The sequence below is a fragment of the Adiantum capillus-veneris genome, chromosome 4, assembly GCF_014529385.1.
Source record: "Adiantum capillus-veneris isolate H3 chromosome 4, ASM1452938v2, whole genome shotgun sequence".
Lineage (NCBI taxonomy): Eukaryota > Viridiplantae > Streptophyta > Polypodiopsida > Polypodiales > Pteridaceae > Adiantum > Adiantum capillus-veneris.
In genome coordinates, this window is record NC_140934.1 from 93,361,123 (window position 1) to 93,384,814 (window position 23,692).

The following is a 23,692-nucleotide window of genomic DNA, read 5'->3' on the forward strand; positions in this document are numbered from 1 at the left end:
AACCAGCCATACCAAAGTGTGCTCCAGGCATTTGAAATTGACCATAGGCACCCTGAAAACTTGGTTGGACACCTATACTACCATACATTTGGGTTCACCATGCCTGGTTGCATTGTCTTAAACACATTCCTACGCATTCAATCTTGCAAACCTATGGAAGGTTCAACCATAGCTTGAAACATTAAACCAACTCCAAAATAGCCAGCATATGAAGTAGGCAATGGAGGGGTTTGACGCATAGCCTATTCATTACTCCATCGACCATTCACAAATGGTTCCTGTCTAGGTAAAGCAAATCGTTTTGGATCAATGGACACCGACGGTTGCTCAATCATATGGGCTTTTCCTCGAGCATAAGAGATCCCTGTGCATGGGAAATCTCCCTTTCCAGCAACAGCTCAGTCATGCCCTGTGTATCGTGTGTAGGAGCTTGTAAGAACTCTTACATCCTTGGATTCTTGACCAACCACTAAAAAATTTCCATGCAGCTAAGCAACTGAGCTCTAAACAACCTTTCCTCTTCTTGAAGAGTTGAAGGAACTTTCTCTGTGCCATGTGAGGAAGATCCTTCTTCAAGTACCTGGTCTCTCTTCTCGGCCATAATGATAAGCTCTGTGCTGCTTTCACCCAGAACAATCCACGTTGCACTTTTTGAAGAAAAAGTGACTATCCCATCGATGGAACCATATAATTGGCGAGAACACAGCAGAGGGCGGTACTAATTCAATTACCTGTTAACCTTAAACAGAGGATTAAGAAGACGAGAGAACACAGATGCGTCCAACGACTAGATTGTCACTGCACACACGAAGACCGACACCCTGCAAGACTGGCGCCCCTTTTGGTATTTCTTTATTCAATTGAAAGCAAACGACCCAAACACTTTGACCAGAATCTCACCAAGCTGTCCAAATTTGTGAAGGGTAGAAATTGCAGGTTTTCGACCCCACTTCGGCAGCATAGCGGCGCCAAAATCTTGTGGGTCAAAAGTACAAGCCTAGGATGCATTCCCTTGCAGTTTTTTGGTGAGCTATAAGTAGATTTCAGCCTGTTGTAATTTTCTGTTTTGGTCATTGGCTGGTGCCTAAACTCCTATATAACCACCCCAAGGCTTCCCTTGTGTTATCTTGCAGTTTAGGCGCAAAACCCTAAACCTGCAAATAAACACAGCAAGCTGTAATTCTCTGTTTTTGAATTGTTTTGAGGGAAGCAAACACGTCTAATGCGTGTCTCAGGAGCTCCCACACGCAATGGGACACTTCCCCTTTGATTTGGAGGAGTTTATACGGGAGGAAACTCTGTTGACTCGCAATCTTTCGTGATGGCACTGTGCGTACGTGTGGGGGATTAGCAATTAGCTAATCCAGTTTCTGTTCAAAAGGCTCTTGCCTTGGCAAACGCGCATAAAACCCACAAGATTGTACATAGTCATTTGAGGAGCCCAACTAGTGGGGCATTACCATATGTGTAAGGGGGAGAGTGATGCATGAGAGCGGAATCATCGCGCTACATAATACTAGAGAGGTAGGCAAGCTTTCCATTAAAGGCTTCTGTCACAAAGTGATGACGTGGCTACCGATAGCAGAAATCCTAATTTCTGCCAAAAACCCTAAAATTATTGCAAACCCTAAGTTTTGCCAAAAACCCTAATTTTCGGAAATTGCGGAGGTGGATTTTTTTTTTTGGTTTTTTTTGAGCGACGCAAATCTCAGCTTTTTGGCTTTGCAAGGAAATTGGAAGAGAGATAAAGAGAGAATATGCTTTATTTTTACTCTCATTGAGAGAGAGAGAGAGAGAGAGAGAGAGAGAGAGAGAGAGAGAGAGAGAGAGAGAGAGAGAGAGAGAGAGAGAGAGAATCTGCTTTTGCTTTCAAGCTTTTGGGGCTTTGCTTTTGGGCATCCCTTGTAATCTTTATATACACGGTTTAGGGCTCACTCTGCAGACCATCTAGAACGCAGAGTCTGAGAGTGAAACCCTAACTGCTCTTTGCACTTTGACATTGATTTAATACATAAAGAAATACTGAAAGGGGCGCCAGTCTTTGGGGCCAATATCTCTAGGCACGGAACTCCGCCGGCCAGTGCAAATCTATTGTGATCTGTGAATTGTTTTGAAGTGGTTATTTGGTGCTGTCGCGATTGATTCTTGACTTGGAGTGTCTAAGTCTGTTACAGTGGTATCAAAGCACGGTCGATTTCTCTTCTACGGGAAATCCGATCCCCAATTTTTTTTCCGTGGCACCTATGGCTCACGCAAGGATCAGTCGACTCTCTCTGCATCTGGAGATGCGGGCAGGGATCACAACGAAGATTCAGACAGAGAGTATGGCCCACCTTGGCCGCCTACTTAGGCGGAGCAAAGAGAGATGAAGCGTCGTCAATTGATTGGCGATGCAACAAAGATGATGCTCAATTTTGCGAAGGATCGGAAATTGGCAAAATATATGAGCGAGACTTCTTTTCAGGAAGTGCATGCACAGTGGCAGAAAACCACTACACCACCCCTGAAACCCGCTCTCAAGAAACCTTCTGATCACAAACAGTACTCAGAGAAGGAATTAGAAGAGGTGGTTGATGCACGAATTGCTCAGCTTTTTGACGTGCAAAAGAAAGCCACAAAGACGGCAAAAAGCAGAAGAAAAGCACTGACTTCCCGGGATACTTGGGTCGTCAATCGACTTTTGACAAGGCAAAGAAACGGAAGAAGCGTGTTCGATTTGAAGGAGTACCCAGTTCTTCTTCTTCTTCTTCTTACAGTTCTTCTAGCTCTTTAGATTCGAGCGTAGAAGACCAGAAAAGGTAAAAAGCGAAGCAGGAAACAAAGCTTCGGAAAGGGCAAGGAAAAGGCAAAGAAGGCTAAATCTCGCCCAGAGACTGACAGTTCTACTGAGGACTCGTCTACAGACAGCTCAGATACCGATGACGAAAACTTTTAAAGAATTTTTACAAAGCCAACCAATATGACTTTCTCGAAGATAAAAGCAAGAAAGTCTGAGAGTTTAAGGAAGGTGGCCACTCGATCAAGTTTGATGCTTTTTCAAGATATGCAGATGCTTCGAAGGCTTTGTCTTTTATACAGCAGTTTGACATCACTTTCGCAGGAGGACGCTATTCAGAGCACTCCCAAGATTCGGAGAGTTGTCTCTTACCTTAAGGGGAATGCTCGTACTTGGTGGTCTACGCTTCTTTTAAACAAGACTGCACCAGTTAAATGGCTGAAATTTGAGAAGCTTTTTATTTCTTCTTGGTTGACGCAAGAATATAAACGAGATATATGAGCTGCTTGGAACCATCTTCAGATGACCAAGAAAGATACAATCAATGCTTACTGTGAAAGATTCTGGAGCTCTTTTCTACCCGCCTCTTCATTCAAGAAGATCTCGTTCAGAGAACAGATTGAGCGGTTTACCTTGGGTCTACCTACAGAGATCCGAGATCACTGCTTAGAGTAGAAGTCAGCTTCTATTCAAGAGTTGATGAGTCATGTGAAGCGGGGCTTTGCCATTCACTCTGGGAGTCTGACCTACCCCACAGATGAGGCCATGACACAACGAGCCGAACAGACTTCTGGGAATGAAAGTAGAAAGAAAACGAGCAACCCAGAGAAAAAGGATGCACGACCCAAGCTTACTCCTGAGGAGAGAGCTCGCTTTATTAGAGAGGAGAAGTGCTTTGGATGTGGGGAACATGGACATATCTCTGCGAAGTGCCCTAAAAAGGCACAGAAAGAACAGAATGATAAAGACGACGACAGGCCTGAGAGTTCGAGAGCAGCTGAAGAACGTGGCAGAAAAGACAGATAGAAAAGCAGAACTGGTACCACATGGTGTGGGACCTGCACCGAATCAAATGAATGAAAGTACAAACTTTGCCGCTTTTAGGGCAAAGTGAAGGATCAGGAAGCTCTTTTGAAGGAGCGAAGGCCAACTTCTTTTCACTTGAAATTGGCGGCTCGATTTGGAATTACGCCCGACAGACTGATGCCACAGGCGGAGGTAGTTCGACTGGCACCCAGACGGGATGTTGCCATTACACCGAGCATTGGCAAACTTCATTTGCAATGACAGGGGTGTTTAGGGCACGCGAGTGACGTTCTACTCGGAATCCCTTGGTACCACAAGAACTACGCTGTGGTTGACTACCAGGCCGAGAAAGCGACTTTGACAAATGAAGGGCTCAAAGAATTGTACTTGATGAACTTCAGTTTCTTTACTCAGTCTTTTGGGAGAGAACCGAACGATGGATAAAGGTTGAATATGTTTTGACATGATCAAAAGAATGCCAAGATTTTTCTCCACACTCATGCCGATTGCTTTTCAGAGAGCCTGAAGATCAGACCATTGACCTGATATCTGGAAGCATGCCACCGAACCGGCCACCTTACCGTGTGAGCCGAGTATAGAATGAAAAAGATTATGAACCCAGTGAAAGACCTCTTGGAAAAGGGTCTTGTCCAGCATAGTACTTCACCGTATTGCTCTCCACTGTTGTTGGATTTGAAGAAAGACGGATCTTGGAGAATGAGCATCGATTATAGCGCTCTCAACAAAATGACCATCAAGAACAGATTTTCGATTCCTAGGATTGATGACATACTCGACAGGTTACACGGATCCTTGTGCTTTAGCAGGATTGACTTGAAGAGTGGAGTGCAAATGGATCCGGCCAAGATAGACGCTATCCGTGATTGGCTTGATTTGAAGAATATCCATGAAGTTGAAAGCTTCTTGGGACAGTGTTCGTACTACAGACGGTTCATTCGAAAGTATGCAGAGGTTGCTTCCCCTTTGCATACCTTGATACAGAAAGGAGTCCCTTTTCTCGTGGGGATCCACAGAGGTGACTTCCTTTCAGTCATTGAAAGAGAAATTGACTACAGGACCAGATTTGACTTTGCCGGACTTGCAGAAGTCATTTGAAGTATTTTGTGATGCTTGTGGTCGTAGTCTGGGTGCGGTCTTAATGCAAGAAGGCCATGTCATTGCTTACGAGAGCCGATTATTTTCTAGGCCAGAGATGACAGCACAGATTTATGAGAAAGAGCTTTTGGCGGTTATCCATGCTCTTTCTCAGTGGCGGCACTACCTACTCGGAGCGGATTTGACTGTCTTTACAGACCATCAGAGTTTGCGCTACTTCTTGTCATAGAAGCAGCTTTCGGAAAAGTAGATGCGGTAGGCAAACATCTTGTCACAGTTTCACTTCCAGATTGTCCACGTGCAGGGACATAAAAATGTGGTGGCAGATGCTTTGTCTCGGAAGTTGTTGGTTCTGGCTTTTTCCGCGATACATCATAAGAGCTTCGAGGATATGGTCGACTAGTATGCCACAGATACAAATTTTGCAAATATTTTCACACGTATACGGGATAGGGAGACAGTAGCAGGATACTCCGTTCGGGAAGGCTACTTGATGAGAAAAACCATGTTGTGCGTTACACAACTGCTGAGAGAAAAGGTTATGACTGAATGCCACTGTCCACCTTTTACGGGTCACCGCGGCATTGCTACCACCATGAAGGGGGTAGAGAGATACTTCTTTTGGCCGAGACTCAAAAAGGATGTGGAAGAGTTTGTGCAGTTGCTTAGTATGCCAGAAGGTCAAGTTTGACAGGCATAAGGCATAGGGATTGTTACAGCCTTTACCCATACCCACCCGCCCCTGGGAAAGTATTGCAATGGATTTCATTTTTGATCTCCCGAGAACACAGAATGATCGCGATGATTTTCCGATTACATGGCACGTCTGAGACGATTGTCTCCGACAGAGACCCCAGATTTATGAGTTTCTTTTGGAAGGCAATTTGGGAGAACATTGGCATGCGGTTGCAGTTCTCGTCATCGTTCCACTTGCAGACTGACGGGCAATTTGAGATTGCCGATTCAGTGGTTTTAGTTTTATTGAAGTCTTGTATCTCGGATCAGAAGATCCAATGGGAAAAGAACTTACCTTTGGTGGAATTTGCCTACAATAACAAGATACACTCTTCGACGGGGAAGACGCCATTTGAGATTGTTGAAAGTGCTGCGAAGGTTCCATCCTTCCTGAGCACGAAAGGTTAGATATTTGAAGCGAATGAATATTCGTGAGATTTGGAGACGGCTTTTGCCAAGGTTCGCGAGACTTTGCAGAAGTCTCAAGAATGACAGAAAAAGGCAGCGGATCGCCATTGTCCCGACTTGAAACTGAAGGAGGATGATTGGGTGCTCTTATGTTTTGAGAAGGCACGCCTACGAAAGAAAAAGGGAAAGGAGAGGCTTTTTCCAAAGCTTAGTATGCGATACTACAGACCTTTCCAGATCATTGGAAAGATAAATGATGTCTCCTTTCGATTGAAACTACCAAATACTTGGAGGATTCACAATGCATTCCATGTGAGTCTCTTGAAACCCTTTAAGGGTGATGTTCCTGATGAGCAACCCAGAGTGGAAGAAAACGAGGAGATCCTTGTTCCTGAACAGATTTGGCACATAAGGATACGAAGACTAAAGGTAAAGTCCGAAGGCGGTTCTTGGTTAAGTTCAAGAACTATCCCGCATTTGATGCGAGGTGGATGGAGGAGGAGGACCCAGGGTTGTCCACGTCCGTCGAACGGAACGATCTGTCCGTTCCGTCCCGTCCCGTCCGTTCCGTCCGGGTTCCGTCCGATCGAAAAAAAAATGACCGTTGGCGGACTTTTTTGACTATTTTTACAGCCGTTTTGTAGCGCCCCGTGCTGGCAGTTTTTGAAAGCTAAAACTTGAACGTTGGGGGCCTTGGAGCCTTGGCCCTTGGGGCATCATAAGCCAATGTGCCAACCCCCCCCCCCCCCCCCCCCCCCCCCCCCCCCCCCCCCCCCCCCAGCATCCACACACACACACACACACACACACACAAAGCCACATGGGCCATGGCCATGGCACATGGAATTTGAATTTTGAAGCATGCTCTCTCTTTAACCCTCTTCTCCCTCTCTTCTCAAAACCTATATAAGGTTGCCCACCCTCTCTTCTTCTCCATATATCCCTCAAACTCTCTCATTCATCTCCTTACCTACTCAAGCTCCCTCAAGCTCTCTCTAGTCATCAAGGGCCAAGGCTTTAAGCTTTGGCACTCCATCAAGGCTTCAAGCTCCCTCATCTCCTTCAAGCTCTCCATTAATCCTTCAAGCTCTCTTCATCTCCTTCAAGCTCCCTTCATCTCCATTCATCTCCTTCAAGCTCTCCATTACTCTAAAGTTCTCTCATCACTCCCCATCCCTCAAGCTCTCCATAATGCCGCCTGCTCTTCATGAAGCCTTCAACAAGCATTGCCGCTACTTTGAAAGGGTGAAGAACAAGCAAAATGTTTGCAAATGGTATTGCAAATATTGCCCGAAGACCATGACCTCAAGCTCCACCCGCCTTATCATCCACTTGACCAAGATGGGAGGGGAAGCGGGTCCTTGTCCGAATATCCCCGACGACATTCTCCAAGAGTGCAAAGCAAAGTATCTCCCCTTGAAGACGCACAAGGCGGTTGCAAAGGCATCGGAAGAGGTGGTTCCGCCCGACCATGATCTCTCCGATTCGGGAGAGGATGCTTCTCCATCAATGTCCGTTGCATCTAGCGGCGCTACCATGGCCTCCATCGAGGGTTGTAGCGTCTCAAAGAAGAGCAAAAGAAGTCATGGTGGGCGGCCTCCAAAGCAAGCTACTCTTGCACAAACGGTGGGTGGAACTTCCGGTCCATTGTCTTTCCTCAAAGAGAGGCAACGACAAGCGGAGATAGAGATTGCACGCACCATCATTGAGTGCAATCTCTCTTTTCATATTCTTCGCACGGATCGTTGGAAACGCATGGTGAAGGCTATTGCCGCGGTTGGTCCATGTGAAGGGTGGACGGGAGTGTCATACCATGACATGCGCACCAAAAAGCTTGATGAAGAGAGGGCACGAATCGACAAGTCTCTTGACCCCGTGCGTGCCGGATGGGTAAAGTATGGTTGCTCTATTCTCACCGATGGATGGAGTGACCGCAAGAAGAGGGGAATCATTAATATCCTTGTCTCATGCCCTCTTGGCACCTACTTCTTGAGAGCGGTTGATGCGGGAGCAAGGGGGGAAAAGGTTACGGGTGCCTTCATTTACCGCCACATTCGTCAAGCCATAAAAGAGGTAAAATTTTGTATTCCACTCTCAAGTATCTACTATTTTCAATTTTGTCTTTTGCCTTGGCTCTTCTCACTTTCCCTTCTTTCTCCATATGTAGATCGGTCCAAGCAACGTCATTCAAGTAATCACCGACAATGCCTCCAATTGTGCTTCCATGGCCAAAAAGCTAGAGGCGGAGTATCCACACATAGTATGGACTCCATGTGCATCACATTGCATTGACCTCCTCTTGGAGGACATTGGCGACCTACCTTGGGTGAAGGACATTCTATCCCAAGCCCTCTCCATCGTCAACTTCATCAACAAAAAGGTGAGAGTACTTGCGATATATCGCACTTACTCCGGCTTGGAGTTGAAGTATATCGCACTTACTCCGGCTTGGAGTTGAAGAAGCCTTCCGCAACACGCTTTGCCGCTATGTGGCTCCTCCTTGAGCGCCTCTATGATGTGCAAACCAACTTGCAAAAGACAATGGTCTCGGATGAGTTCAAAGCATGGATTGAAGAAGAGACCCAATCATCCCAACAAGATGCAAAGGCCATCCAACGGCTTTGCTTGAAGGAGGAGTTTTGGCAAGAGGTCAAGGGTCTTGTCATGGTGGTATTGCCATTGTATAAGGTGCTTCGGATGACCGACATGGAAGGGTCTACCATAGGTGTCCTTTACCACTTCATGGAGGAGGCTTACAAGGAGATTGAGAGATCCACCATTCTTGATGGAGCACCCGATGGTTCACGGTAAACATATCACCTTATGATTTATGTACATTGTAAGTTGTCTTTTTCTATTCTACGGTTCTACCCTTCCATGCTTGACTATCTTTCTCTCTCTCTTTGTAGTGATGTGTTGGAGGACTCTCCAAAGAGAGATGACATTCTCTTCCTTGTTAAAAAGCGATGGGATTGGATGAGGCGACCAATCCATGGCTTTGCCGCCCTCTTGCATCCGGCTTTCAAAAAGCCATCCATCTTTGCGGATCAAGCACTTCAAGAGGAGCGCGACAAGTACCTTCCAAAGATACTCAATGAAGAACACCATGGAGAGTTTCTCCAAGAGCTCATCAACTATGGAGACCAAAGAGGCACGGCATTCGCTTCCTCGGTGTGTTGGAAGAGGGATTCGTTAGTGAAGCCTCTTTTTTGGTGGGAATGTTTTGGCTGTCAATTGCCTCACCTTCAAAGGGTGGCATTGAGGGTTCTTGGACAGGTATATCATATATATTAATAATTATACATAATACCATACCATAAATTATAAATTTATAATCTCAATCACGTCATCATTTGACATTCATCATTCATGTGACATAAGTCACCTCTCAATTGAAAATTCCCACAATTCAAATCTCATGCCTCTCTTCTATCATCTATGTGCTCTAGGATTGTTCATCGGGTGCATGTGAGCGGAATTGGTCGGCGTTTTCTCTTATACACACCAAGATCCGCAACAAGCTTTCTACGAAGCAATTGGAGCGGCTTATCTATTGTCGCTCCAATTTACGCAGGTTGAGGTCCATGCATGAGATGCCCATGGCTAGGCAGGTAATTGAGTTGGCTACATCATACTCTTTATTTATGCTTTCACATGTATGATGTATCATGTGCTCATATTTTTGGCATGCCAAATTGCTAACTCCATTAATCTTCTTGCATGTTGTAAATGACAAATAGGTGAATGTAGATGAATGCAAGCTCTCCATTGAGACTCTTAAGAGTCTCAACAAAGATCGCGATCCAGAGGAGGAGCAAATATTTCGAGACCTCTACTTGGAGTTGGAGGAGATTGATCGCCGTGTCTCTCGCACACGGTCCCGCAAGAAGGTGGTCGTGCGAGCTTTGGCAACTACAGGTAGAGGAGCTTCCACTTCGGTTGCTCGTGGGAGTGGAAGAGCGTCGGCACGGACACCCATGTCCTATGTGCGGCGAGGCTCGGGTAGCGGATCTACTATGGCAGACACCACTTTGGAGAATGTGTCCATTTTTAGGCCTGCGGATCCTAGAGAGCCAGAGTTTGATGATGAGGGCAACATCCTTAGTGAGGGAGATTATGGTCTTGCATCTAGTGCATCTGATGCAAGTAGTGATGAGGATGATGCAGCTACCTCTAGCTCAAGCTCTAGCTCAAGCTCAGACCACAACTCCGGTGATGAGAGCGATATGAGCACTTAGAACTCTCTCTTTATGCTTTAAAGTTTGCACCCATGCGCCATGAGACTATGAGTTGTGTGACGTGTCACTACTTTTTTGTACTACTTTTTGTCACTTGTATCTCTCGAGCCTCGACTCTCTACTTATGTAATGAATTATGAAATCAAATGCAATCATGATCATCTTTTTTCGAACATTGCCGTTTCCAATGTCCATGGCCAAATCTTTAATGTTCTTACTTGTAAGACATGCCCTTTAAGTTGTATGTACTTAATACTAAGTAGTTACTCATAATAGAGTAAAAGCTCTGAAAAATATATGATTTATTTTTTTGCATCGTACGTTACTTCAACGTACGTCTAATTTTTTTTAGTTCGATTAGTACCGCACGTCTTCGTACTTGTAACCATTGTACGTGACCGTACGTGTTAACTATGGGAGGACCTAGCAGATACTCCTCGGATTGTGAAACCTTACCACGATGCTTTGGTTTAGCATAGTCTACTCCAAACGGAACCCAAAATTCAGCTTGGCCGGAGATCTGGTGCAGTGGGATGCACAAGAGGGGAGTCACTCCACTCCTTTGTCAACAGATGTCTTGATTTTGATACTAAAGTCACTGATGTCTCTTTGAGCTTCAGGGATATTGAGAGCTGACAGTATTCTGCTGGATGACTTTATGAAATGGAATTCCTGATTATGATACTGATTTGTTCTTGACTTCTTTTGAGTGCATGAACTGATGGACGAAATGATTGCAGCATTTTGGTCTGATTGATTTCGAATAGACATGGTTGCAATAGCGGTTAGTCAATCGGACATCGATGAGGTCCCGATTGGACCTAGATGTGATTGCTAGCTACATTGCCGATAAATCATGGTCTAAGATCCGAATGAATGTTGAATGTCATGTGATGTCCTGTGATGTCTACTGATGTCCTGTGATGTCGTGTGATGTGACTATCGATTTGGCACATGTGCTAGATGTGTGTCCCTAGTACGTAGGTACTAACAGTCAGTGTCTGCTAAGACGGTTTATGGCTTTTGTCGGTTTTGCAGGCGTAATTGTGGTCGATTATCACGAACGCTTGCTACTGCTACTCGCCCCCCCCTTGCTACGCCATCGCCCCCCCCCCCCCGCTGCCCCTACACTGTCCCCCCACCCCCTTCAGCCCCTGCGCGTTGCCCCTCAGCCCACCTGCTGCCCCCCCCTGTCTGCACGCTGCCCCAAAGGCTGCCCGCAGCCCGCTGCCCTCCTCTCGCTTTGCCTTCCCCACTCCATCCCCTCACTTGCTGCTGCTTGTGCACCCGCACATTACACGGCTGCCCTCTTCGCCCTCGCCGTCCCCCCCTCCGCCCCCCCCCCCCCATCCTCTTCGCTCCCGAAGGCCCTCTGCACCTGGCTCGGCAGCACTTTCTCTTCGGAAAAGTGCCTGGCTGACTTGTTTGCAGGTTTTTTCTCCACCGCCCGCTTCTTCGACTTAGCAGTAGACACAGATGGAGGCTCCAGCTTCACCACAGAGGGACTCGCCTGAAGCCCTCTCGCCCGACCCCGCTGAGCCCACCATTCGACTTGCTCTTTCGCCGACAGAGCAAGCGAGCCTTGCTGCAGAGGTAGAACGCTTGCAGGCGACTTCTGTCATCTGCAAGGTTCTCGGCGCTCGTCCTAGTAGAGGAGAGCTGCGAGACCTTCTCCAGGCCCGCCTCCTCGCAGAGGTGGGCAAGATCTTGGATGTCCAGATTCTCGGACGGGGGTACTACCAGATTGAGTTCGAGACTTCGGAGATGGCCTCCAAGGTCATAGCTATGAGTCCATTGGCCATCCGAGCATCACGCGCCCACTTTCGACAGTGGCGACATGGTTTTGACCCGACTTTGGATGTGCTAGTAGAGGAGGCGGACATCCCCATCTTAGTCTGCTTTCCGGGTTTACGGAGGGAGTACCTTCCACTTCTCTCCAGGATTGGCTCCGCCATCGGGACTGTCCTGGAGACACCTCGTACGGCAGCATCAGTAGCTGCCAAGGCGGCTGGCATCCCTTCAGTTCGAGTTTTGGTCAGAGATACCCACACGCTCCCGAAGGTCATCCTTTTGCCTCGTGTGAGTGGGGGTTGGTTTAGAGAGAGTGTGGAGTACTCGGGTCTCCCGAACCAGTGCTTCATTTGCAGACAGATGGGCCACCTAGCGAAGGCCTGTCCACGGAGGAGACCACGACCCGCACCTCAGCCTCAGCCCCAGCCTGCCAAGGCTGGGCCGCAGGTACAGCCAGCGACAGCGCACAGATTCAGCGCCACCCTCCGAGCCTCGGGCTCCAACGGAGGAGGGGTGGCAACAGGCCCGTGGCCGTCGACGCCAGGGGCCACAGCGACAGCCTGGCACTCAGAGTGGCCCTCAGGTGCCTACTCAGCAGCAGTGGGTTCCCACAGGGAACCGCTTTGGTCCTCTTGAGCAAGAGGAGCCCCCTACGCCAGCCTCCACCTCCGCTTCACCCTCGCCAGCCGCTCCGCCTTCCGATCTCCCCTGCTCCTCCTCATCCCCTCCCCCGCCCTCTACTCCCGCCCACTCCCCACCTCGCCCCCGCCATGTCTCTGTCGCCCCACCCCGCTTCTCTTATCCCCCCCCCCCGCTCCCCCAGCTCCTCCCCCTCCTCCTGCATCAGTACCACAGTCGGCTCAGGAGACTGGTCCCTTGCCGGCGGCTAGGAGATCTCTTGGCAGCGCCTTTGCCACGAGTCGCCTAGCGAGAGAGGGTCAGCCCTTCATGCGACCCCCTCTGCAGATTCAGACATCTTCTCTTGCAGCTATCCCTCGTGGTTTGACGAGCATTGACCTCCGACGCCGCTGGGATTTCTTCGATTACGGGTTCACTCGCTTTCTCGGCGATTCCGCAGCAGACCACGAGGCAGCCTGCTTCAGAGTCCACGCTTTGTTCCTCGCCGCTAGGGGGACAGAGGCCTTGGACTCAGCAGTTGGTTTCTCCTTCCCCCTCTGTGGTAGGACTGAGACAGAGTGGTCCCTCGACTCAGTGGTGGGATGGTTGCATACACAGGTTCTCGAGTTCTCTCACCACATGGGAGAACTTGGCGTTACAGATTTGCTGCAGACTTTGTGGCCACTGGCCAAGTTTGCGGTGACACCCCCAAGTTTGCGATGTGGTCAGATTTTGTGTGGACGGATACCTTTTGGTCAGCTGCTTTTGGACCTGGAGGCATCCAGGGAGGGGTATGTATGACTATTGCGGACTCATTGCAGCAGGCCATTGTGGGCAGAGGGATTATTGTGCCAGGTAGGGCTCAGTGGATTACTATGCAGGTTCAAGGTGGCCTTGTGGGTTTCCTGAACATCTATGCGCCCAATGTGGCGAGTGCTCGTGCAGAGTTTTGGTCACAGATTGTTGAGTCTTTGCCACAGGTTGACAAGTGGTGTGTAGGAGGGGACTTCAACATGTTGGAGGACCCTTCTGACAGGATCGGAGGCAGCCATGCTAGTGTGCATGGGGTCGAGCTAGCAACTTGGGAGAGGTTGTGTATGACTTTGAGGGTCTCGGATACATGGCAGCATTCTGGCTTTGTGAGGCCTCCAGAGAGTCTTGCCTTCTCTAGATCGGACCGCAGAGTGGGAGGAGTGAATCTATCGCGCATAGATCGCTTCTACACTAGTGACCATTTCAGTGACTTGGGGGGATCAATGGGCATCCTGGCAGGGACATCCTTCTCGGACCATGTACGAGTGATCCTCACAGTGGCAGACAGGCAGAGGAGTGGGAGCACGATGCTTCGCATCCCAGAGCGGGTCTTGTTGGACTCAGCACTCAGAGAGAGGGTCGAGGCTCTATGGACAGAGGGCATGGACAGCCAGGCTCCACCTGCAGACAGAGTGGCCTCAGGCCTAGCTCAGCTTAGCCACTTCTTTCTCCAGGAGTCTCTGGCTAGACGGGCTGCAGCGAGAGAGGAGGAGCAACGTCTCAGACGAGGCATTGCTTCACTATAGAGGATGCAGGAGCAGCATCCAGACAGTCCATGGTTGGAGGAGCAGTTACAGCAGGCTCGACAGGAGCTTGCTTGCACAGAGGAGAGGCGCCATGAGTTTGCCTTTCACCGACAGGCATCTCAGTGGACTTAGGTGGGTGACAGAGTGACAGGTGCTTTTTTTGAGACAGTGGGACCTCGGCACTCGCATGCCAAGGTCAATCAGTTGAGGAGACCCGATGGGTCAGTTGTTTGTGAGCAAGAGGATATGCGTGCAGTTGCTACTGACTTTTACCGTGAGCTACTGTCGGCTGAGCGTGAGTCAGAGAGACAGGATGCATGCAGGGAGCAGGTTTGGGCACAGATGCCTTGTCTTGTGACTGAGGAGATGCGCCAGAGGCTAGAGATACCTCTTCAGCTTGAGGAGCTGCACACGGCTCTTAGGGCCCTCCCTCGTGGTAGCTGTCCAGGTGAGGATGGGCTGACTCCCAGCTTCTTCTTGGAGTACTGGGACCTGCTTGGCCCAGATCTTTGTAGTGCCTTTCAGTACATTCGGCACACAGGAGTGATGCTGGATAGCATGAGTGAGGGCCTGATTTACCTCATTCCAAAGGAGGGTGGCTCCTTGGATGAGATTCGACAGTGGCGCCCCATCACCATTCTCAACTCAGCCTACAAAATTCTCGCCAAGGCTCTGAGTTTGAGGATTCAGCCACTTTTGGAGAGCCTTATACATGGGACTCAGACAGGTTTTGTCAAGGAACGCAGTATCCTTGACAACATCTTCACTTTTTGGGAGGCTTCTGCCCTTGCACGGCTCCGTGGGGAGGACCTTGTGATTCTTCTTCTCGATTTTGAGAAGGAATACGACAGAGTTGACTGGGACTTTCTAGAGGGCACGCTACGCAGGATGGGCTTCTCAGATGCTTGGATCAGAGGGGTGTCAGCTTTGTACAGACAGGCTCACAGTCAATTGCTGTTGGCAGGAGGTAGAGGTGAGCGCTTCATGCTCACACGTTCGGTCAGACAAGGCTGCCCTCTTGCCCCTTTTCTCTTTCTGTTCTATGCAGAGGCGATGAGCAGATTTTTGGTGTCACAGCAGGTTGGTTTGAGAGGCTTAGCACTCCCTATACGGGGAGATGGGCTTCTCGACGCTGAGTTTGCCGACGACTCAGCCTTGTACTTAGAGGGCCAGGAGGCCAATCTACACAGATGTGAGCAGCCTTTGGAGACCTTCTGCTGTGCATCGGGCGCATTGATCAACTGGAGAAAGACAGTGGCTCTCTCGGTTGGCAGTGCTCCTGTGCCAGATTGGATGCCAGGAGAGGGTTTCAGGTGGATTCCTCCAGGGACTGCAGTTCGGTACTTGGGTTGTCAGGTTGGTCTGGACTTGTCCCCCGAGCAGCAGATTACTCCTCTTCTCCTGTCCATCAGGAGAAAACTGTTACATTGGAGCTCAGCACGACTTTCGCTGGCTGATAGAGTAGTAGTTGCCAACCAGGTGTTGTTGGCGACTATGTGGTACATCACTTCTTGCTGGATCTTCTCGAGTTCTTGTATCAGCCAGGTAGAGAGGCTGATCAGGAACTTCCTTTGGTCAGGTCGCGATACTCAAATTGCTCGAGCCAAGGTGGCTTGGTCGGTCATCACACTTCCTTGTTCTCAGGGAGGGCTTGTGTAACAAACTTGGACACTCCAAGTCAAGAATCAACCGCGACAGCACCAAATAACCACTTCAAAACAATTCACAGATCACAATAGATTTGCACTGGCCCGGCGGAGTTCCGTGCCTAGAGATATTGGCCCCAAAGACTGGCGCCCCTTTCGGTATTTCTTTTTGTATTAATCAATCATCAAAGTACAAGAGAGCGGTTAGGGTTTCACTCTCAGACTCTGCGTCCAGATGCCCTGAGAAGTGAGGCCCTCACCACTAATTTAAAGGTTACAAGGGATGCCCAAAAGCAGAGCCCCAAAAGCTTTTAAAATCAAAAGCATCAGTTCTCTCTCTCTCTTAGAGAGTCTTTTCTCTCTTTTTTTTTTTTAATAAAAAAAAAGCAAAAGCAAAATTCGCGTCGCTCATCATTTTCCAAAAATTTTTTTTTTTTTTTATAATAATCCGCCTCCGCGATTTCCGGAATTTAGGGTTTTTGGCAAAAATTAGGGTTTGCAGGAATTTTAGGGTTTCTGACAGAAATTAGGGTTTCTGCTGTCCGCCACGTCATCACTTTGTGACATACCCCCCTCTTGAAAGCATTGTAATCGACCGCGATTACGCCTGCAAAACCGACAAAAGCCATAAACCGTCTTAGCAGACACTGACTGTTAGTACCTACGTACTAGGAACACACATCTAGCACATGTACAAAATCGACAGTCACATCACACGACATCACAGGACATCACCAGACATCACAGGACATCACATGACATTCAACATTCATTCGGATCTTAGACCATGATTTATCGGCAATGTAGCTAGCAATCACATCTAGGTCCAATCGGGACCTCATCGATGTCCGATTGACTAACCCCTATTGCAACCATGTCTATTCGAGATCAATCAGACCAAAATGCTGCAGTCATTTCGGCTATCAGTTCCTGTACTCACAAGAAGTCAAGAACAAATCAGTATCATAATCAGGAATTCCATTTCATAAAGTCATCCAGCAGAATACTGTCAGCTCTCAGTATCCCTGAAGCTCAAAGAGACATCAGTGACTTTAGTATCAAAATCGAGGCATCTGTTGACAAAGGAGTGGAGTAACTCCCCTCTTGTGCATCCCACTGCACCAGATCTTCGGCCAAGCTGAATTCTGGGTTCCATTTGGAGTAGACTATGCTAAACCAAAAGCATCGAGGTAAAGTTTCACAATCCGAGGAGTATCTGCTAGGTCCTCCTCCTCCATCCACTTCGCATCAAGTGCAGGATAATTCTTGAACTTAACCAAGAACCGCCTTCGAACTTTACCCTTATTCTTCGTATCCTTATGTGCCAAAATCTGTTCAGGAACAAGGATCTCCTCGTTTTCTTCCACTTCGGGTTGCTCATCAGGCTCCCCATCATCAGGCACATCACCTTTAAAAGGTTTCAAGAGATTCACATGAAATGCATTGTGAATCCTCCAAGTATCTGGCAGTTCCAATCGGAAGGAGACATCATTTATCTTGTCAATAATCTGGAAAGGTCCGTAGTATCACATACTAAGCTTTGGAAAAAGCCTCTCCTTTCCCTTTTTCTTTCTTAGGCGTGCCTTCTCAAAAGTAAGAGCACCCAATCATCCTCCTTCAGTTTCCAGTCGCGACGATGGCGATCCGCTGCCTTTTTCTGTCGTTCTTGAGACTTCTGCAAAGTCTCGCGAACCTTGGCAAAAGCCGTATCCAGATCTCGCTTATATTTATCCGCTTCAAAGATCTTATCTTTCGTGCTCAGGAAGGGTGGAACCTTCGCAGCACCTTCAACAATCTCAAATGGCGCCTTACCCGTCGACGAGTGTATCGTGTTATTGTAGGCAAATTCCACCAGAGGTAAATATCTTTCCCATTGAGTCTTCTGATCTGAGATATAAGACTTCAATAAATCTAGAACCACTGAATTGGCAATCTCGGATTGCCCATCAGTCTGCGGGTGGAACGATGACGAGAACTGTAACCGTGTGCCAATGTTCTCCCAAATTGCCTTCCAAAACAAACTCGTAAATCTGGGGTCTCTGTCGGAGACAATTGTCTCAGGCATGCCATGTAATCTGAAAATCTGGGCCACAAACAGTCTCGCTAAGTGATCCGGCTTGACTGTTTTCTTCACTGGAATGAAATGAGCCTGTTTGCTAAATCTGTCAATAACAGTCCAGATACCATCGTGACCACTCTGTGTTCTCGGGAGATCAAAAATGAAATCCATCGCTATACTTTCCCAGGGGCGGGTGGGTATGGGTAAAGGCTGTAACAATCCCTGTGCTTTATGCCTATTAAACTTAACGTTCTGGCATACCAAGCAACTGCGCACAAACTCTTCCACATCTTTCTTGAGTCTCGGCCAAAAGAAATATCTCTCTACCCCTTTCATGGTGGTAGCAATGCCGCGGTGACCCGTAAAAGGTGGACAATGGCATTCAGTCATAACCTTTTCCCTCAACGGCTGTGTAACGCACAACATAGTCTTTTTCATCAAGTAGCCTTCCCGAAGGGAGTATCCAGCTACTGTCTCCCCATCCCATATCCGTGTGAAAATATCTGCAAAACCTGTATCTGTGGCATACTGATCGACCATATCCTCGAAGCTCCTATGATGTATCGCGGAAATAGCCAGAACCAACGGTTTAGGAGACAAAGCATCTGCCACCACATTCTTCTGACCCTGCACATGGACAATCTGGAAGTGGAACTGTGACAAGATGTTCACCCACCGCATCTGCTTTTCCGAAAGCTGCTTCTGTGACAAGAAGTAGCGCAAACTCTGATGGTCTGTAAAGACAGTAAAATCCGCTCCGAGTAGGTAATGCCGCCACTGAGTAAGAGCATGGATAACCGCCAAAAGCTCTTTCCCATAGATCTGTGCTGTCATCTCCGGCCTAGAGAACAAACGGCTCTCGTAAGCTATGACATGGCCTTCTTGCATCAAGACCGCAACCAGACTACAACCACAAGCATAACAATATACTTCAAATGACTTCTGCAAGTCCGGCAAAGTCAAATCTGGTCCCGTAGTCAATTTCTCTTTCAATGTCCGAAAGGCAGTCACCTTTGTGGGTCCCCACGGAAAGTGTCAAGGTATGCAAAGGGGAAGCAACCTCTGCAAAGTTTCGTATGAACCGCCTGTAGTACGAACACAGTCCCAAGAAGCTTCTAACTTCATGGACATTCCTCAAATCGGGCCAATCACGGATAGTCTCTATCTTGGCCGGGTCCATTCGCACTCCTGCTGCTGACACAATGTGTCCCAAAAAGTGTATCTCTGGTAGGAAAAATTCACTTTTCTTTGCATTAATCACTAACTTGTGATCTCGTAATGCCTGAAAGACCTGAAACAGATGATCTCTGTGTTCTGCCTCATTGTTGGAGAAAACAATGATGTCGTCAAAGAAAGTGCCAACAAATAGCCTGTACTCTCAAAAAATCCTGTCCATCATCCGGTTAAATGTCGCAGGAGCATTGGTTAAGCCAAAAGGCATCACCAAAAACTCAAATAACCCAAAAGTCGTCCGAAAAGCTGTCTTGTAGACATCTCCTGGCGCTATCCTGATCTGATGATATCCACTCTTCAAGTCAATCCTGCTAAAGCACGAGGATCCCTGTAACCTGTCGAGTATATCATCGATCCTAGGAATCGGAAGTCTGTTCTTGATGGTGATTTCGTTGAGAGTGCTATAATCGATGCACATTCTCCAAGATCTGTCTTTCTTCAAAACCAACAACACTGGAGAGCAATACGGTGAAGTACTAAGCTGGACAAGACCCTTTTCCAAGAGGTCTTTCACTGAGTTCATAATCTTTTCATTCTGTACTCGGCTCACACGATAAGGTGGCCGATTCGGTGGTGTGCTTCCAGATATCAGATCAATGGTATGATAAATCAGGTTAGAGTATGGGAATTTCAACCCGATAAAAGTGGGACAACTTGTAGAAGTTTACAGGTTTTTCTCAAGTGTAATAAGAATAAAGAAATACCGAAATGGGTGCCAGTCTTTGGGGCCAACAGGGTGTCTTTGTCTGCAACAAGCCGTTGTTTTGTTTTGAATTGTTGAATTCCAATCACAGGCTTATATGTGAAGTTCCTCTGTGTCTTTAAGTTGAAAAGTGTAAAGATCGGTGAAAGCTAAAGTCTACCGTCCTATGGGCGTGTTTCAATCAACCTCGAGGTTGGTAGGAAAAACCGTAGGCAACTTTAGAGGATTTCTTTCACCATGTCAAAAGCTTCCTCTGCAGCTTTAGTCCACTGAAAGCCATGAACCCATTGACCCATCTTCTAAACAGGATAGACATACTGCAAAATCATTTAAAAAAACCTTTATAAGTACTTTAACTTGTGCACAAATGAAGCCTAACCTTGGGCACTTGATGGGGGTTCCATCAATGCAAGAGCCTTTACCTTCTCGTGATCAGCTTCTACATCATTCTGTGAGACTACATGTCCTAATAAATGAACCGAAGGTTGTGCTAACTTACACTTCTTTGGATTTAATTGGGCGCATTCTTCATCAAAGGCACAGCTTTCGCTTCGATAGATGCTCCAACCGAGAACTATAGCATCCAATGTCATCCATAAACACCTTGACAAACCTACCGAGATAGGGCCCAAACACCTTGTTCATCCGTTCGCCAAAAGTTGCATATGCGTTGACCAAACCAAAGGGAATTATGAGGTAAGCTAAGCATTCCCATGGTGAAATAAAAGTAGTCTTCAACTGATCTTCAAGAGCTATACTAATGTGGAAATACCTCGAAAAACCATCCATGATCGAGTATTTTTCATGCCCTGCAACCAAGGTAGTTAGGTACGTAGTGTTTGGTACAAATTCGGTTCGTAAGGTACGTAATATAGAATGGATTTAGTTTTTAGGTACGCAAAATTTCTTACTTCTTTTTCACAAAGCCTAAAATTGAGAGTACTTCATACATTTATATATGTATTCACCAAGACTTCAAAGAAAGACTAGCAAATCAACAATAGACCATTACAAATGTCAAAAACTAGAGTCCACGACTCTAACCGAACAATGAAAACACAAAGTTGAGCTTAGCTAACCAATGTCTATAACCAAATAGTGTCAGATGTCTGTTTTCATGGTCACATAAAACTAAGAGCATTAAAATAAATACATAATGAATCATGATAATCCAAGACTTAAGTCTGAAGTCCCGACTTTAATAAGTAGTAAGTACTACAAATCGCACACTGCACTCAGTTGACACCTGTAAGAGAGGAGCACACACTGCACATGTCACGTGACACATCCAACCCTATGTGTCCGTGGACAAGCTACAACACGACAACGGTTTAGTCAGTCCAGTCAGTCTAGATTAGAAGTGATCTGGCACTTTTGCGAGTCTATTCGTAGACCGTGCATGCCCAGTCACTTAGTGTAGATGCATATTCTCTGGTTGCACAGAGCATGATCATAAGCTTTCCCATCAGAATCCATCAGAGTTCTTTAGGGGAATTTTCTAGTGCATTTAGCCTATTTTACCTATTTTTGACATTTTTCACTTATTATTTTTAAGTGACTTTTGTTGGAAAGTAGGTAGGGCAAATTGAGTAAGTTTGTATATAAGCAAACCTAAGCTAGCACCAAATCGCAGAAGAGGCAGTAGGAGCCAAGCTCAACAAGCAACTTCTCAAGCAAGAACCTTGGTGGTTTCCCCTCCAAGCAAGAGCCATCCCTAGCGTTTTCAGCAGGAGGTCATCGCCCTCGTCAGCAAACTGCAGACATTGGCGTTTTTGCATCACCGCCGGCAATCTGCAAACACTAGCATTTTCAGCCCTTGCCATCGCCAGGAGATCCCCCATGCCTAGCGTTTTTGGTCCTAGCAAGAACAGCCTCAGATTTCAGCCTTTGGACCATTGCAGAAGGTGATTTTCAGCCATAAAAGACCATCAGTTTTCAGCCCTAAGACCTGTAGAATTTCAGCGACAAAGATCAGCAGAATCAGCCCCAAAACCAACGCTTTTGGATTTGTATCAGATTTCAGCCCATAGCGTTTTTGGACAGCAGATAAAAGATTGCAGATTTCAGCCCTTAGGTCGGTGTCGTCATCCCGGTCGTCGTCGTCGACATAGCTTATACTTCCATCAGTCACGTGCATTCAGTTTGTACCAGTTTGTGTAATCATAAGTAGACCACTCTCGGCGACGAGAGTGGGGCCTTCGGAGGAGGGTTTTACAACGTCTCTGGTGTCCTATTCTCTTCTCTCTCTATCTCTCAGTCTCATTCACTTGCACGCACAATGTCCATTCACTTTGTTTGTGATCATAGCACTCTCTCATTAAGAACGGAAGGCTCTACCTTCCATAAGAACAAAAGAAACCTTGAGCACAGTTTGGAGCACTCATCTTGAGCAAAGTTCAAACATTCATTCCGTTGCACCTAACATTGGTATCAGAGCTTTGGTAGTGTTCTGTATCACTCAAGGAAAGAACCACAAGAATTTTTTTTTGCTTGTTGTGGTCGCATGAACCCAAGTTCGCTTGGGCGTGTCGATTCCTAATCGTGTTTTTGAAGAGTGACTGGAATCCCAGGAAAGAAGGGCTTGTCCAGCCTCCCCTTGTGCCTCTTCTCACTCATTGAGAGTGGACAGTGCACTTAGCGGCCGGCCAATCGACGTGAGGTGGGAAAAAGCAACCTTGGTGTGAGCGCAAGGCTGCCAAGGGGTGCGCCCGCGGAAAAGAGTAGAACTCGGGTGAAGAGAAGATCCTTCTGAAACACAGATTGCAAGCGAAAGAAAATCTCAAGAACCTCAAGACACCAAGAACCCCAAGATCCCAAGTTCCTCGTGAACTTAAGAACCCAAGACCACAAGAACCCACAACTTCAGAATGGTCATCACTCGAAGCGGAATGGATACTTCGCTTAGAGGTGATAAGCATGAGAGAGGCGAAGAAGAATTTTCCCCACCAGGAGGTTTTTCCGACCCTCCCATTTCCCCATCTACGTCAAGGATTGCACTAACTCCTATGGAGGAGTTGGAGCAGATGTTTATGGAAAGGAAATTAGAACGCGAAGCAAGAAATGCAGAAAGAAAAGCAGAAATGGATCGCAGACACGCAGAAAGAAAAGCAGAAATGGAGCGCAAACACCAAGAAAGAATGGCAGCCATAGCGTGTGAGCACGAGCAAGCACGCTTGGAAGCCAAAGAACGACAAGCCAAATTGGATCGTGAGCGTGCAGAAAGACAAGTAAAGAACAAAGAAGGAGAAGCCAAATTGGATTGCGATAACAAAGCAAGACAAGCAGAATATGTCCGCGAGAACAAAGCAAGAGAAGAAAAGAGCGACCAACACATGAAAGAGTTCTTGCGACTCTTTTCTCAAGTGCAGGAACAGAGGCAAGAGATTCGGGAAAAGGAGACTCTCTCAGCCTCTTCTTCTCCCAAGCATGACACACAAGATTTGCATGATTATGAGAAGCATGATGGTTTGAATGATAATGATGAGCATGATGTTTTGGATGATAATGATAAGCATGATGATTTGAATGACAATGACAAGCATGATGATTTGCATGATCAAGATGTGGTTTCTCACAAGCATGATGAGTTGCATGAAGATGACGTGATTGTTCACAAGGATGATGAGTTAGTTGATGCTTTTTCTAGCGAAGCTAACCTCGTTGCAGATTCGATCAATCAAGAAGGATCGATCTTGACTTTCAAGTCGAGGTCCAAAGAACCCCTTCAGGAAGAACCGATCTTGGCTCTCGAGCCTCGGTCCAAAGAACCCTCACAGGAAGTATT

At 47.2% G+C, this 23,692-nt stretch overlaps 2 protein-coding genes across 3 annotated transcripts in view; both read left to right on the forward strand.

Moving 5' to 3' along the window:
- EOL1 (ETO1-like 1) overlaps positions 1-23,692 on the forward strand; it is a 74,736-nt gene that overhangs the window by 17,566 nt on the left and 33,478 nt on the right. The window lies entirely within an intron of this gene.
- LOC147459612 (uncharacterized) lies at positions 7,253-8,872 on the forward strand. The gene is made up of 3 exons (XM_086510025.1): positions 7,253-8,134; positions 8,229-8,457; positions 8,490-8,872. The coding sequence occupies exons 1-3, from the start codon at positions 7,253-7,255 to the stop codon at positions 8,870-8,872; spliced, it is 1,494 nt and encodes a 497-aa protein (XP_086366151.1).

Bases quoted from the DNA above. Each gene is read 5' to 3' on its own strand.
- LOC147459612 (XM_086510025.1), top strand. From the start codon at position 7,253: ATGCCGCCTGCTCTTCATGAAGCCTTCAACAAGCATTGCCGCTACTTT. The intron at 8,135-8,228 runs GTAAAATTTTGT...CTCCATATGTAG, and splicing joins TTCGTCAAGCCATAAAAGAG to ATCGGTCCAAGCAACGTCAT. The intron at 8,458-8,489 runs TATATCGCACTT...TTGGAGTTGAAG, and splicing joins AAAGGTGAGAGTACTTGCGA to TATATCGCACTTACTCCGGC.